This window comes from Elephantulus edwardii, unplaced genomic scaffold (genome assembly GCF_000299155.1).
Source record: "Elephantulus edwardii isolate Elephantulus edwardi_28Jun2011 unplaced genomic scaffold, EleEdw1.0 scaffold00094, whole genome shotgun sequence".
NCBI classification, from domain to species: Eukaryota; Metazoa; Chordata; class Mammalia; order Macroscelidea; family Macroscelididae; genus Elephantulus; species Elephantulus edwardii.
In genome coordinates, this window is record NW_006399844.1 from 4936826 (window position 1) to 4951465 (window position 14640).

The window sequence follows — 14640 nt, forward strand, 5'->3', positions numbered from 1 at the left end:
TGGGATAATTGGAATGGGAGTGTCAGAGACAGTGCGATTGGCACAGGACAGAGCGGAGTTTAGGGCTGTTGTACATAGGGTCGCTATGAGTCACAGGCAACTCGACGGCACATAACAACAACAAAACAACAACATTAGCTGTTGGGAATAGTGCTGCAATGAACATTGGTCTTGACGTCTCTGAGTTTCTTCTTTCAGTCAACTGAGTGTATACTTAAGAGTAGAATCGTTAAGTCATTTGGTAGTTCTATTTTTAATTTTTTGAGAGACCACCACCCTTGTTTTCCACAGCAGCTATACCGTTTTGCATTCCTAACAACATTGTGTAAATTTCCCCATAACTTTGCCAGCATTTGCTATTGTTTATTTTTTACTCTTAACCACTCTAACCCAAACCCACTGTTGTGGAATCAATCCAAGTCATGACAACCCTCCAATGGGTTTCTGAGGCTAAATCTTTACTGGAAAAGTCTACTAATTTTTCTCTCACAGCAGCTGGTCAATTTGAACTGCCAACATTTCAGTTAGCAGTGCAACACACATAGTATCTCATTGTGGTTTGGATTTGCATCTCTTCGATGGCTGATGAAATTGATAGACCCAGGAACTGCAATAGTGATCTTGAGCATAGGAGAGACTGTGAGGGTGGCACTGGATAGGGCCCGGTTTTGACCTGTTGCTCACATGGTCATTATGAATGGCAGTCAACTTGGCAGTACCTAAAGACAAGGATGGCTAATGATGCTGAGCATGTCTTCATGTGTGAAGAAAACATGTGCCCATTCTGATTGAGTTGCCTTTTTGTAAGTTGCCAAATTTTCAGATATATTTTAGTGAGTAGATTCTTGTCATATCAGTTTCTGAAAATGTAGTTTCCCAGTCAGTAGCTTTTATTCTGGTAAAGTCTTTTAAACAACGAAAGTCTTAATTGTTATGAGATCGCATTTATCTATTTGTCTTTTGCTGTTTATGCTTTTGTTATTAGAGTATTGAAAGCTAGGCCGAATATAGCATTGCTTTTATTTGTTTTAAAATCATTTGATGATTTTAGTTTGTACATTTAGATATGAATCCATTTAAAACAATTTATCCAATTTAAAAATGGATTTTAAAAAATCAGTTTTGTATATGTGTGAATGATGTGAGGCATAGATCTCATTTCATTTTCCTGCAGGTAGAAATCCAATTTTATCAGATGATCTATTGAAGATATTTTTCTTTGCCCTTAGCCTTAGCACCTTGTCATACACCATTTGACCTACATATTCAGTTGATGTTTCTATTGTTATACTTGTCCTAAGCTGTTTTGATTACTGTTGTTTGATTAGCTGTATAGTGTATTTTTAAATCAGGAAATGTGAGTTCTCATCATCTGTTCTTTCCAGTCAGCATTGTTTCAGCTGTTTGTAGTCTCTTGCCTCTCCACATAAAGTTGAGAGTTGAAGATTGTTTTGGGTTGGGTTTGTTTTGTTTGTTTGGTTTTTTTCTTTCTGTATGGAACAATATGTCAACAGAGAACTGCCAGATGTGCAGGCTGGATTTAGAAGAGGTCGTGATACTAGGGATATTATAGCAGCTAATGCTAGATGGATCTTGGCAGAAAGCAGAGGATACCGGAAGAATGTCTTTCTGTACTTCATTGACTATGCAAAGGCTTTTGACTGTGTAGATCACAACAGGGCTATGCCTGACTCTGAGAAGAATGGGAATCCCAGAGCATTTGATTGTGCTAATGCGAAACCTATACTTGGACCAAGAGGCAGTCATCAGAACAGAGCAAGGAGACACTGCAAGGTTCAAAATCAAGAAGGGAGTCCATCAGGGTTGTATTTTGTCTCCATATCTTTTCAATCTGTATTCAGAACAGATCATCCAAGACACTGGACTGTACGAGGAGGAATGTGGCATCAGGATTGGTGGAAGAATCATCAACAACCTGTGTTATGCGGATGACACAACCCTGCTTGCTGAAACTGAGGAGGACCTGAAGCGCTTGCTACAGAAGGTCAAGGACTGCAGCCTTCAGTATGGATTGAAGCTCAACATCAAGAAAACAAAGATTCTCACCACTGGACCAGTTGTTTTAGTTTACTTGATTCCACAGTTAACACTCTTGGTAACAGCAGCCAGGAAATCAGCAGGCGAATTGCATTGGGAAAGTCAGCTGTCAGGCACCTCTCAAGAATACTGAAGAGCAATGACATCAAGCTGGAGACTAAGGTGCGCCTGATCCAGGCTATAATATTTGCAATTACGTGCTATGCGTCAGAGAGTTGAACAATGAATAGGACTGATAGAAAGATAATTGATGCCTTTGAGCGGTAGTGCTGGAGAAAAGTGTTGAATATACCATGAACTACTAGGAGAACAAAAAGTTTTGTTCAAGAGATGGTGAGATGGTGAAGCCGAATGCTCCTTGAAGTCAAGGATTCTGAAGCTTTGTCTGACATACTTTGGGCATGTTGTAAGGAGGGACTGGTCCTTGGAGAGGGACATCATGTTTGGGAGAGTGGAGGGATGGCACAGGAGAGGAAGACCCTTGATGAGATGGATCGATTCTGTGAGTGGAGTGGTAGGAATGAGTGTGTTTGAGATGGCGAGGTTGGCACAGGATAGAATGGCATTTAGGGCTCTTGTACACAAGGTCGCTATTAGTCATATGCGACTCGATGGCACATAACAACAACAACAACAAAAGAATGCTGTTGGGGTTTTTTTTTTGATTGGGATTATGTTGAATCTATAGATCACTTTGGGTAGTATTGACATCTTAATAAGATTAAGTTTTTCAGTCCATGAACTTGGAATATATCTCTCCATTTCTTTGTCTTCTTTTATATCATTCAGCAATGTTTTATAGTTTCTTTGTATAAGTCAATTAGATTCCCAGTTAGATTTATTCCTAGGTATTTTATTCTCTTAGATGCCGTTATCAATGGAATTGTTTCCCTAATTTCTCTTTCATATTTCTCATTGCTTGTGTATAGAAACCCAACTGATTTTTAGTGACACTGTTACAACTCAGCAACTTTGTGAAATTCTTCTGTTAACTCTTTTATAAGACTTTTGCAGACTCTTTGGGATTTTCTAGATATAAAATCATGCCATCTGTAAATAAAGATAATGTTACTTCTCATTTTTTCAATCTGGATACCTTTCATCTTTTTCCTCTTGTCTTATTGCTATCATTAGGACTTCTAATACAATATTGAACAGAAATGGTGAGAGTAGGCTTCCTTATCTTATTTACAATTTCAAAGGAAATATTCTTTAGACTTTCTCTGTTAACAGTGAATGTTGATTTTTCATATATGCATAGAATCATATAGAGGAATGTCTTTCTATTCCAATTTTCTTTAGCTTTTTCGTTAATGAAGGATGTTAGATTTTATCAAATGTCTTTTCTACATTCAGAGAGATCATGTGGTTCTTTTCCTTTGTACTAATAATGTGTATTCTGTTGATTGATTTGCTGATGACTAACCATTTTTGCATTCCTGGAATAAATCCCACTTACACATGATGTAGGACTCTTTTAATAAACTGTTGCATTTTGCTTGCTAGTATTCTGTTTAGCTTCTTTTACATATATATTCATGTTGTACTATAGTTTTATTGTAGAGTATAATTTCCTTGTGGCCTACAGTTTTCTCTTCTTGTGGTGTCATGGTTATGTTTGCTTCACAGAATGAATGTTTGCTTCACAGAATGAACTGGAGAGTATTCCTTCCTACTCTTTCAGAGTATTTCAAACAGTTACAGTGTCGATTCTTCTCTATTTGATCGAATTCCAAGTGATGTTATCTAGTCCAGAACATTTTAATGTTGTATGGAGGTTTTGATAATTAATTGAATCTCTTGCTCATTTATTAGAAACAAAAACAAAAACGCAAAAGAACCAATTACTGTCATCATGGAATCAATTAATCCATCCGTGCATTAGTGGACTGTGTAGTAAGTTTTCAGCGGATTTAAACCGTTCACTTTCGCGCTGGGAGAACAACTTCTTACGCCCTACGCTATCAGAGCACTCGTAATTTTTCAAGGAGATAGTATAGTGATGGTTAAGAACCAAGCAAGGCGCTAGCTAGAGTCAGCGCTGGTTTCAATCCTGCCAGGTTTCCCTGTCTGTCCAGTGGAAGTGAGACTAGATGAGGAGAGCATTTGGCGGAGGGTTGGTTCTTAATTTTTCCACCACCACGTAGTGCGGCAGAGACACCGCGCTCCTGCACAGGTCTGGCTCGCGGCGGTCTCGAACTTGGCCCTCACGGCTCGCGGCGTTGGAAACCGTCAATCAAGCCGGCGCGGGGCGTGGCGTGGCGGCGCTTCCGCCTGCGAGGGGCCGCGCGGGGTGGCGCTGCGGAGCCGGTACTGGCAGGATCCCGGCGCAGGCAGGAACCCGGCACAGGCAGGAGCCCGCCCGCAGCCGCCGGCCGCGCGCCGGGACGAGGCGGGCCATGGATCTGGAGCCCGAGCTGCTGCTGCAGGAGGCCCGCGAGAACGTGGAGGCGGCGCAGAGCTACCGGCGCGAGCTGGGCCAGAGGCTGCAGGGGTTGCGGGAGGCGCGGAGGCAGGTCGGCGGGCCGCGCCCGGAGGGGCGCCGCGGGCCCCGGGGAGGCGTGCGGGTGCCGAGGGTGGGCGGGGAGTGAGGCTCCGCGGGCTGGGAGTGCCCAAAGACGGGGAGAAGGGGGACCCCGGGAGGGTCAGGAGAGTGGAGAGCGGGGGTGGGGGGACAAGTTTAGGGGGATTCAAGGCAAGTGTGAGGGGCGTTTCCTCCTCTCTGTGGACCTGAGAGGGGACTGGGCGTGAGCTCTGAGATTGAGGGGAAGGAGGACTGGATTAGAGCACGATCCGAGGGCCTCAGGGAGGGCGGTGATGAATGAAGGTAACGAGTTAAGGGAAGTGGAGACTCTCTTTGGGGAAACTTGCAACGGCGATGGGGGTTGATTTTAAAGAAGAATGTATATGGTACATGTGACTTGGGGAATGGTAAGGTTGGGACCAAATGGTTCTTGGAAAGTGAAGGCTAAAAAGAGGTAAAGAAAGAGAGTTAACACTATGAATGGGCTTAGAGTCTGAAAATAACATTCGGGATCTTCAGTGCGTTTAAAAAATTAGTAATTCTTTTCTAGATAAAAATGAAGGTAAAGTGTAGAAGAAAGAAAAAAAGAAATTGATGGGGCGAATACAAAGGTGTAGGAATATGGGAAAATAGATTTAAAGAGACTGATTCTGCAAAGAGATGCTAAATATACTTTCAAGTGGCACTGTTATCTGTTCCAGTGGGGACAGGGTTATCAAAGATAATAGGAAAGCCACATGTTTTCTCAACACCCTTAAACAGTTACAGAAAAAGATTATAGCTTACTGCCAGTGCCTGATAGGATAGGCACAGATGGTTTGTAAATATTTTTTTAGTGAGTAGGATTCTGTCTGAATTGCTCTACGTCACACTTGGTATTAATCTGAACTGGCATCCTAGTAACACCCTTGTGCAAGTAATATAAAGGTAGTGTTGTAATAACTGGTTTGGATTATTGGTATTAGTAGGAATACTCATCATGCTTTGGGTCTTACATATGCCAAACAAAAACCTGTCATTCAGCAACCTTGCAGAGTTGGTGTCGGCCAGACATCATTCATATTTTAGTAGTAGAACTAGGAACGGAATTTAGACATGGTAACTCTGACTTGAATGAAGGTTTTTAAGGCTATAGAATCTTCTCTTCTTTAATATGAAAACATCTGTATTATTCCATCTTGTTTTGAAAGAAAGGTTCTAAATCTGGGAGTTTGTTTTAAAGAGAGATTAAAATACTTCTTACTGTGATTAATGTTTAAGCCAGTTAGTATAAATTATATATGAGCATGATTATTGTTTATCTCTGAAATTAAACAACAGCAAACCTGATACTACCTGGATTAAGTTAGTATCTGGATATAGTGCCTATTAAATATTTTTGTGCACTATTGAATGTATTTTAAAAAAAAGATTAATGTTTCCTCTTCTTAAATGATTTAGTATTCAATTTCTGAGCACTTAGTCTTTGGAATTTTATATCGTCATTTAAATGCAGGCTGTGCTTTTTTTATAATTTAGCCCAGCTCAGTATGGGCTATTTTCTATTGTTTGTGTTGGTTTGATTTTGAGGCCTATTGTCTCTTGGGCTTGAGATAGAAAATGCTAAGAAACCATCCATCACAATTAGGTCCCTGATGACATTGCCTTCTAACTAGAGCAAGTAACAAAGTAGTTCTTTTTTGTGAGCTGGAATGTGTTGCCTGCCAGTGCCAGTTACAGCAATCTCTCTCCTCAGAGCTAATTTTAGTGAATTGTACATGTTTGAATTTGTAGAATCAGTCCTTTGTCAACTTGCATTTTAGGGAAGGTCTGTGTTAGAAAAATGTTATCAAAACAAGCAGCTGCTTTTGTCTAGTGGTTAAGATATTTTTAGAGTTTCAGCCATTTTCAGAATAACTACATAAATATTGCAGCTTTTGGGTCAACAGTTTTGCCTGGGAGAAGAACAGAGAGAAAAGGATGTTCCCCATTTGTTTGTGTCTATTTTTACTAACTGATTTTATTTCCTTTTGTCATTTTTTAAAAGTGTTGAGGTATAAATCACATAGTATAACATTTACACTTTAGAAAGTACAACTTAGTGGTGTTGGGGTTTTTTTGTATGTGTATAAAATGGTGCAGTCATCACTACTGCATAATTCCAGAACCTTTTCATCATCCCAGACAGAAACCCCATAATATAAGTGGTCAGTCCTCCCAGCAACCACGAATATAATTGCTGTCTCTGTGTATTAACATATTTAGAACATTTTGTCTAATGGATTGATGCACTGTATGTATTTTGGTGAGTGAGAGTGTGTGTGTGTGTGTGTGTGTGTGTGTGTGGTATGTGTGTGTATGTCCTTCCATTTGGCATATTTCAAGGTTCACCAATGTTATAGCATCCATGAGTACTTCATTCCTTTTTATTCTTGAGTAATATTCCATTAGGTGGAAATACGACGTTTTATTGATCTGTTCTTCAGTTTATGCACACTGGGGATTTTTGTACTTTTTGGCTATTATAAATAATGCTGCTGTGAGCGTTCATGTACAAGTTTGGATGGAGATGTATGGTAATAATTCTCTTGGGTACATACAAATAGTCCTTGACTTACGAGATAGTCAGGTTGCGAGGAACAAGACTTAGGACATGACCATCCGGGATATCTTTTCTTTTTTTTTACGTTTTCTTGCTAGCAGCGTGCACTGCATGCAGTGTTGGCGTGTGTAGTCTGCTGACGTTCTCATTCTCAGATGTTTACAGACAAAGATCAAATTTCTAAAGAAACAGATAAAAAAGGCAGTAACTTTTAAAAAAGAGGTATTCTATTTATTCAGAACCAATTTATATTGGATCAGAACCCTGTTAAGTCAGGGACTACATGGGCCAAGAATTGAACAGCTAGGTCATATAGTAATTTGGCATTTAGCCTTTTTTGAGACTCTTTGGATACTTTTTAATCTCTGCTTTTGTTTCTTAACTATTAAGAAGCTTTCCTTACAATGATGTCATATTCCGAAATGATGTATAGGGTTTGATAGTTTACACAACAAGGTGAACAAAATTAATATCACTGAATGGAAGATGTAAGAATCTTTAAAACTGCACATGTTTGGTGATAAGTATTTTCATTGAACTAAAGAGAAAAGAAATGTTTATGAAAGTTTAAAAGGAAGAAGAATACAAATTTTACAAGTTATGCTGTCAAAAACAACTGCCAACTTGTAGCAGTTTCTCCTCTTGTGGTTAAGGCCTTTACGGTCTGTTTTTAGAGAAAAGGAAGTTCTGTGTAGGAATGCAAGGGTAGTCTTAACTCTTAACTGAATAAATTAAAGGCTAGAGAGAAAGATTTGTTGTCTTCAGAAAATCAGATGTTTATAGCCTGCGTGTTCTGACTGATGTTGAAATCATTGAAAATAGTTCTCTGTGTAGCTCCATGGAATCTTTAGTATTAAAATGTAAATACCAAAGAAGTTAACTCCCACTCTCGTTAAGTACTCATTTGTTCATTCACTCAGTAAATATTTGTTGGGCCCCCACTGTGGATTAGAAAGAGCTTTGATGATGCTGTGGTTATGGCATTCTGCTGCTAACCCTGAGGTTGGCAGCTTGAACCCAGTAGCTGCTATTTGGGAGAAAGTTGAGGCTGGCTGTTTCTGCAAAATTTCACAGCCTTGGAAATCCTACAGTCCAGTCCTCCAGGATCGCTGTGAGTCAGAATCAACTTGTTGATAGTTGGGAGGGCTGTGGTTCAGGGGTACTTCTGGTCTTAGGGATGCTGTGGCCCAGGGACACAGACCACTGCCCTCATGGATTTAGCATTCCATTGGTGGCTGAATGTTAGGCTGTTTTTCTTAAGAAGAGAACAAAGAAAAACCCACGTTTTTGTGTATTTGTCGTTCACTTGTATTTTTCAACACTTGCTCCACTATGACAAAGCTGCTGTTTCTACTGATTGTAAATTGAGATAGTGGCTCAAGATGTCACAAGTAGTGATGCCAGCTGGTCACTTAGGATTTGCCATGTACTCTTACCTTGCTGGCATTGCCACAGCCCAGGATCTTGGCTTGAACCTTTGCAGGTCAAGGAGCTTCATCTTTTTTTAAGAGAGATTAGCTTGAGGTCTTTGCAGTGCCTGTAAGGAGAAAGGCTTCTAGACTGTGTGAAGTTTTATTTCATTGTACAAAAGGGATATGTTGGTTTTTAGTTAGCATAGCTTGGTGGGTTTCAGGGAATTGACATATATTTAATTCTGTACTCTCAGTTAATGGCCACAGTTTAATACCTTCCTCAGCTCAGCTGGTGGTACCCCTAGATCCTGGCAAGTACAAATGTAGCTTGATTCATGACCTGTTCAGAATGGGGAATCTTAGGTCCCACCCTGGTTGATGTTGTTGTTGTGTACCATCAAGTCAGAACTGACTCATAGCTTACCCTCCAGTGGATTTTCAGAAGCAATTAATTGCGTAGGAAGAGATTGCCCATTCTTCTCCCATGGAGCAGCTGGTGGATTCGAACCATGTTCCTTTGGATTGGCAGGCCAATTTTTTACTATTAAGCCACAAGAGCTCCTCCTTAGGCCATACCCTAGATTTACTGAATCAGAAGTCCCACCCTTGCAAGATCCCTGTTAATAGACGCGTACATTTAAAATTGAGGCACACTGCTTTAAGGAACACCATTACTACTTCATTATCTTAATACTATTTTCTCTAGTTAAATCTGGACTTAAACTGTAGTCATGAAATACTATGGCTTATCCTGAAGATTAAAAAATTATTTGAAGTATCATACATTTCTTTGTTACAGAATTACACACATATAGAAATTCATAACTGACAATTTTAAGCCCATAAGATGTTTAATTATAGCTTGTCCTAGTATGTCTTAATGTCTGTAATGTTTGATGAATAAGTCTGTCTCTTTTTTTTTTTACATAATTTTGTGTTTGTTGGGTTCCCCCCCTCTTTTGCTTACAAAGTATGTATACATTGTATCTCACACTATTCTTCATTCATATTGTATTTCATACAATTATTCTCATGCATTATGTTTTTTAAAATTAATCACCATTGTACCTTGCCCATCATTACCCTGTCTTTTTATCTGGATCCTTCCCATTTCCTTCTACCCACCAAACTGTGCAACCCTGTGGTTTCACCCCTACCCATCCTCACCTTTCTGCTTCGACCTCTTTCCCATTTGTGTTCCCATACATGTTTTACTAGTTATCCTTCTGTTTTTACAATAATGGTCTTTTGCAGTATTTGTCCTTATTAGACTGAATTAGTTCACTCAGCATAATGCTCTCCAGTCTCTTTGGGGTTTTTTTTTAAAAGGATGTTTTCAGATTATTTTTATTTGTTTATTATTTTAGATTTAGCTGACAGACTTTATATTCTAATATGAGATACTAAAGTGTTTTTTAACATCATTATTCCTACAGTTATTGAAAAAATATACAATATTAGTTAAAGATTAGAATAGGTATAGAATGCTGGGAGGTTTAAAAAAAAAAAAGTAAATTCTTTTCAGAAAACCAGGGCAGGAAGTCTTAGTAGCTCAGCAAAGAAAATAACGCTATTACTGCTACTTTTATCTCCCACTTCCCTCTTCTGTTACCTGTTTTCAAAACAGTACGAAAATCTGTCTGAGTATAATTTGTCACTGTTATAGTACTTTTAAGTAAAAAAAAGTAAAGTACTTAATAAGTACATAGTACTTATTATTTTTTTTGTTCTTATTTTAAAGAAAGGCTAAAATGTAGAGCTCAGAAATATCAACAGCAGGTAAAATAATTTAAAAATATTCCAAAATTTGACTTGGGCACAATCACTATTAGGATTTTAATTACATTTTATATTGGTTTGCGTACAAAAGTTATATACATTGTGTTTCATTTATATATATATTGTGCTTCATGCATTCTTCTAGTCACATTGTATTTCATAACAACAACAGTGACATACTATGACAGGTTTGGAAGCAGGAGTGGCATCCACTTCCTAAACAACATGCCTCCAGAAACTCTATGAACTTTGATAAATGTTGATAGTTGGAGAGGGGCTTCAGGCCTTTTGTTCATAGGGTTGCTGTGAGTTATGCTCAACTCGACGGCAATCAACAACATACTGTGTTTTATAAAATTAATCTCCATTGATCCAGGCGCACCTTACCCCACCCTTTCTGGTCTCCACCGACTCTTTCCTAGTTCCTTCACTCCCTTGGTTTGCTCACCAAACTCTGAGGCCTCAAGATTGCCTCCCTCTCTTCACTCTCAGTCCCCCTCCTCTCTCCCCTTCCCCCACTATTAACATCTTGATACAGCTTTCTGTACATATTAGTTACAAAGTTGAATATACTAGTATATATGCAACTTGTTACCTCATGTTTTCTTTCACTTAGCATTATCTCAGAAACATATGAGTGTTTTCTCATGAGCAGCCTAATTTTTAGTGATTAAGTGAGTATTTTATAGATACTTATGGAGCATATGTGGTGGTAGGCTAAAATGATATTGGTTCAAGTATTCTACAACATTGGAGGCAAAGCTCTGAAGCAAAACAAAATAATTTACTGTTAGAGACTGCATTATTGAGCCCAGGTGCCCTAATGGGTATGGAGCTACACTGCCAACCCAAAGAGAAGTGGCCAAAACTACCAGCTGCTCCAAGGGAGAAAGATAGGCAATGTCCTCTGCAGTTGACAGCCTCTGAAAACCTTCTGGATGGTCAGCAGTGAGTTGGCTCAGCCTCGAGGGCACATAACAATAACAACAACAATGACCATTTCACTGTTGTTGTTGTTGTTATGTCACTTGTGACTCAGTGACCCTGTGTTTATTAGCTCTGAAACCTGCCCTATCCAGAGCCAGTCTCATTGTCACAGACCTAATCTCATTACTCCAATCACTGAGTTAATCCATCTCGAGTCTTGGACTGGTCCCTCCTGGCTACGTGCCCCAGTATGTGAGACTGAGCCTCAAAAACCTTGCCTCCGAGAGCTCTGGTGGCCTAGTGGCAAGAAGCTGCACTGCAATCCCAGAGCTACATGGTTCGAATCCACCAGATGCTCTGCTGGAGAAGGAGGGGCAATCTCCTCCTGTACCTGTCAGATCTGATTTGACGGTACATGCACACAAAATAATAAAGTAAAATTTAAAAAAACCAAACAAAAACCCAAAAAACAACCCCTTGCCTCCAGGGAGCAAACAAACCCTCTCCAGGACAGACCTGTTCATTCTTCTGGCAGTTCACGGTTTGTCCAACACTCTTCTGCAGCATCACAACTGAAAGGCATTCATCCTTCTTCTCATAACTTTAGTTATTGTCCAGCCCTCTGATACATATCAGGTAATTGCAAAGACCATGACCTGGATCAGGCACACCTTAGTCTCCACACTGAGATCGTTGCTCTTAGTACTCTAGAGAAGTCCGTGACTTTCCCAGTGCAATTCACCTTTTGATTTCTTGACTGCTAGTACCAAGAATGTTGATTGTGGAACCCAGCAAGCTGAAGTTATCAATAGTCTCAATCTCTTTTCCATCCATCATGAAGCTGCCAGTAGTCCCCAAGAATATGTACTGTAAATAAGTTCTAAGTCTGTGATTATAATTCTGTTTTGAAGTGTGTTGTTTTTATTATGTAAATTAGGCAGGGTTGGGCTATGTCTTGAGTCCATCTCTTTGGAGTCACAAAGATACAAACAAGTGAGCAGACAGTGGGGCAAGCTAAATGACAGAATACATGGAGATCACCAGAGAATCAGGAAGCAGAAGCTAAACACTCAGAACTGACAGAGGAAGATCTACCCGAGAGCTGGCATGCTGGTTTTGGACTTTCGCTTCCAAAACTGTGAAAAAATAATTTTATGTTTGTTAAAGCTACCCTTTGTGGTATTCCTGGTATAGCAGTACTAGATAAATAAGATGTTGTCATACAACCCTGTGTTCCAGAAGAAAGTGGCATATATACTCATGTCCCACAAATCATTTATTTACATCAATTTAACAGTGATGTTGTTGTTGTTGTTGTTGTTATGTGCCGTCGAGTCGTTTGCGACTCATAGTGACCCTATGCACAACAGCCCTAAACCCTGCTCTATCCTGCGCCAACTGCACCGCCTCTGACACACCCATCCCGATTATCAGTCCATCTCATAGAGGGTCTTCCCCTCCTGCGCTGTCCCTCCACCCTCCCAAGCATGATGTCCCTCTGCAAGGACCCGTCCCTCCTGGCAGCATGTCCAAAGTATGTCAGACGAAGTCCCAGAATCCTTACCTCCAAGGAGTAGCTTGGTTTAAACCTCTCCAGGATGAATCTGTTTTCCTGGCAGTCCATGGTACATTCAGTACCCTTCTCCAGCACCACAGCTCAAAAGCATCCACTCTCCTTCTGTCCTCCCTAGTCATTGTCCAACTCTCTGATGCATAACAAGCGATTGCAATACCATGGCCTGTATCAGGCACACCTTAGTCTCCAGAGAGACACTGTTGCTCCTGAGTACTTTAGAGAGGTCCCTAACAGCAGACTTTCCCATCGCGATACGCTTTTTGATTTCCTGTCTGCTGGTGCCAAGAGTGTTGACTGTGGAGCTGAGCAAACTGAAGCTGTGAACACTCTCAATCTCTTTGTCATCCATCCTGACGCTGCCAATTGGTCCAGTGGTGAGAATCTTTGTCTTCTTGACATTGAGCCTCAGTCCATACTGAAGGCTGCAGTCCTTGACCCTTCGCAGCAAGTGCATGATAGAAAAAAAAAATTATCTTACTAACTTTAAATATAACCCTGAAAAAAAATTAAAAAAAAAAAATATAACCCCGAAAGCTGTTTGTTCAGTCTAAAACTTACTTGAAGTATTCAAAGAGATGGAAGAGTATTAGAACAAACATTCTGAATCAGTGATGTTATTTACAGAGTGTATGAAGGAATATAATTGAGCTACTTTTTACATCCTCTCTCTCAACATAAACTTTTAAAAATGTGAATTGTAATGCATGCAATTTTAATGGAAGGAAGTTAGTTGTCTTGCTGTAAACTTAGTAAATAGTAGGACTGTTTTCAATTATTATACTTTATGTTTTTTAAAATCAGATTATCAGAAAAATTAGCAGATAGTAAGATTTTCATACACTCTCACACTCCTGCACTTAGTTTGCTTTTAACATCTTTTTGTTGTTCTTCTTGTGTACCATCACAGAAAGAGATTGCCCCTCCTTCTCTAGCAGAGCATCTGGTGGATTCGAACTGTGCAGCACAGCTTCTTGCCACTAGGCCACCAGAGCTCCTTTGCTGTCAACAGCTTGTATTTATATGGTACATTTGTTAGTCAATGAGCCTGTATTATCATAAGACTAATTTTTAAACTGAAGAGCTAAACATGTAAAACAGCCCTTTTTGTTGTAACTGTTGTTCAGGGATATGAATTACTTACTTATGTTTTGAGTTATTTTATCTTGCTAGCACTTGTCTTTTTAAAATTATTTTATTTTATATTGGTTTGCTCACAAAGTTTGTATACATTGTGTTTCACACTGTTCTTCATTCATATGTATTTTATACTGTCATTTATAAGCACTATGTTTTATAAAATCAATCACCATTGGACCTTGCCCATCATTACCCAATCTTTTCAGGTTCCCGCTGGATCCTTTCCATTTTCTTAACCCTCTCCCTCCACCAATCAAACCATACACCCTGTGGTTTTGCCCCTACCCATTGTCAGCACTTGTCTTTACTTTCCAAGTATAATTTAGCCTTGAGACTGTGAAAAACGTTCTTGATACTTAGTTTTCTTCTCTGTAAAATGAAGATGAGGATAATACACATCTCCTTTCCCAGTAGGGAGCTCTGGTGGCCTAATGGTAAAAGCTGTGTTGCAATTCCAAAGGTGGTGGTGGTTGTTGTTATGTGCCATCGAGTCGCTTGCAACTCATAGCGACCCTATGTACAAGAGCCCTAAACGCTGTTCTATCCTGTGCCAACCTCGCCGTCTCAAACACACTCATTCCCACCACTCCACTCACAGAATCGATCCATCTCATTGAGGGTCTTCCTCTCCTGCGCCGTCCCTCCA

At 39.8% G+C, this 14640-nt stretch overlaps 1 protein-coding gene across 2 annotated transcripts in view; it reads left to right on the forward strand.

Moving 5' to 3' along the window:
* Positions 1 to 4433: 4433 nt before the first annotated feature.
* Positions 4434 to 14640, forward strand: part of CRLF3 (cytokine receptor-like factor 3) — a 40698-nt gene continuing 30491 nt past the window's right edge. For both annotated transcript variants that reach the window (XM_006890935.1, XM_006890934.1), the window contains exon 1: positions 4434 to 4574. Coding sequence is in view for 1 of the 2 variants with exons in the window: in XM_006890934.1 (XP_006890996.1) it covers positions 4458 to 4574 (117 nt within the window). In the remaining variant the exon portion in view is untranslated. The remainder of the gene's footprint in view (positions 4575 to 14640) is intronic.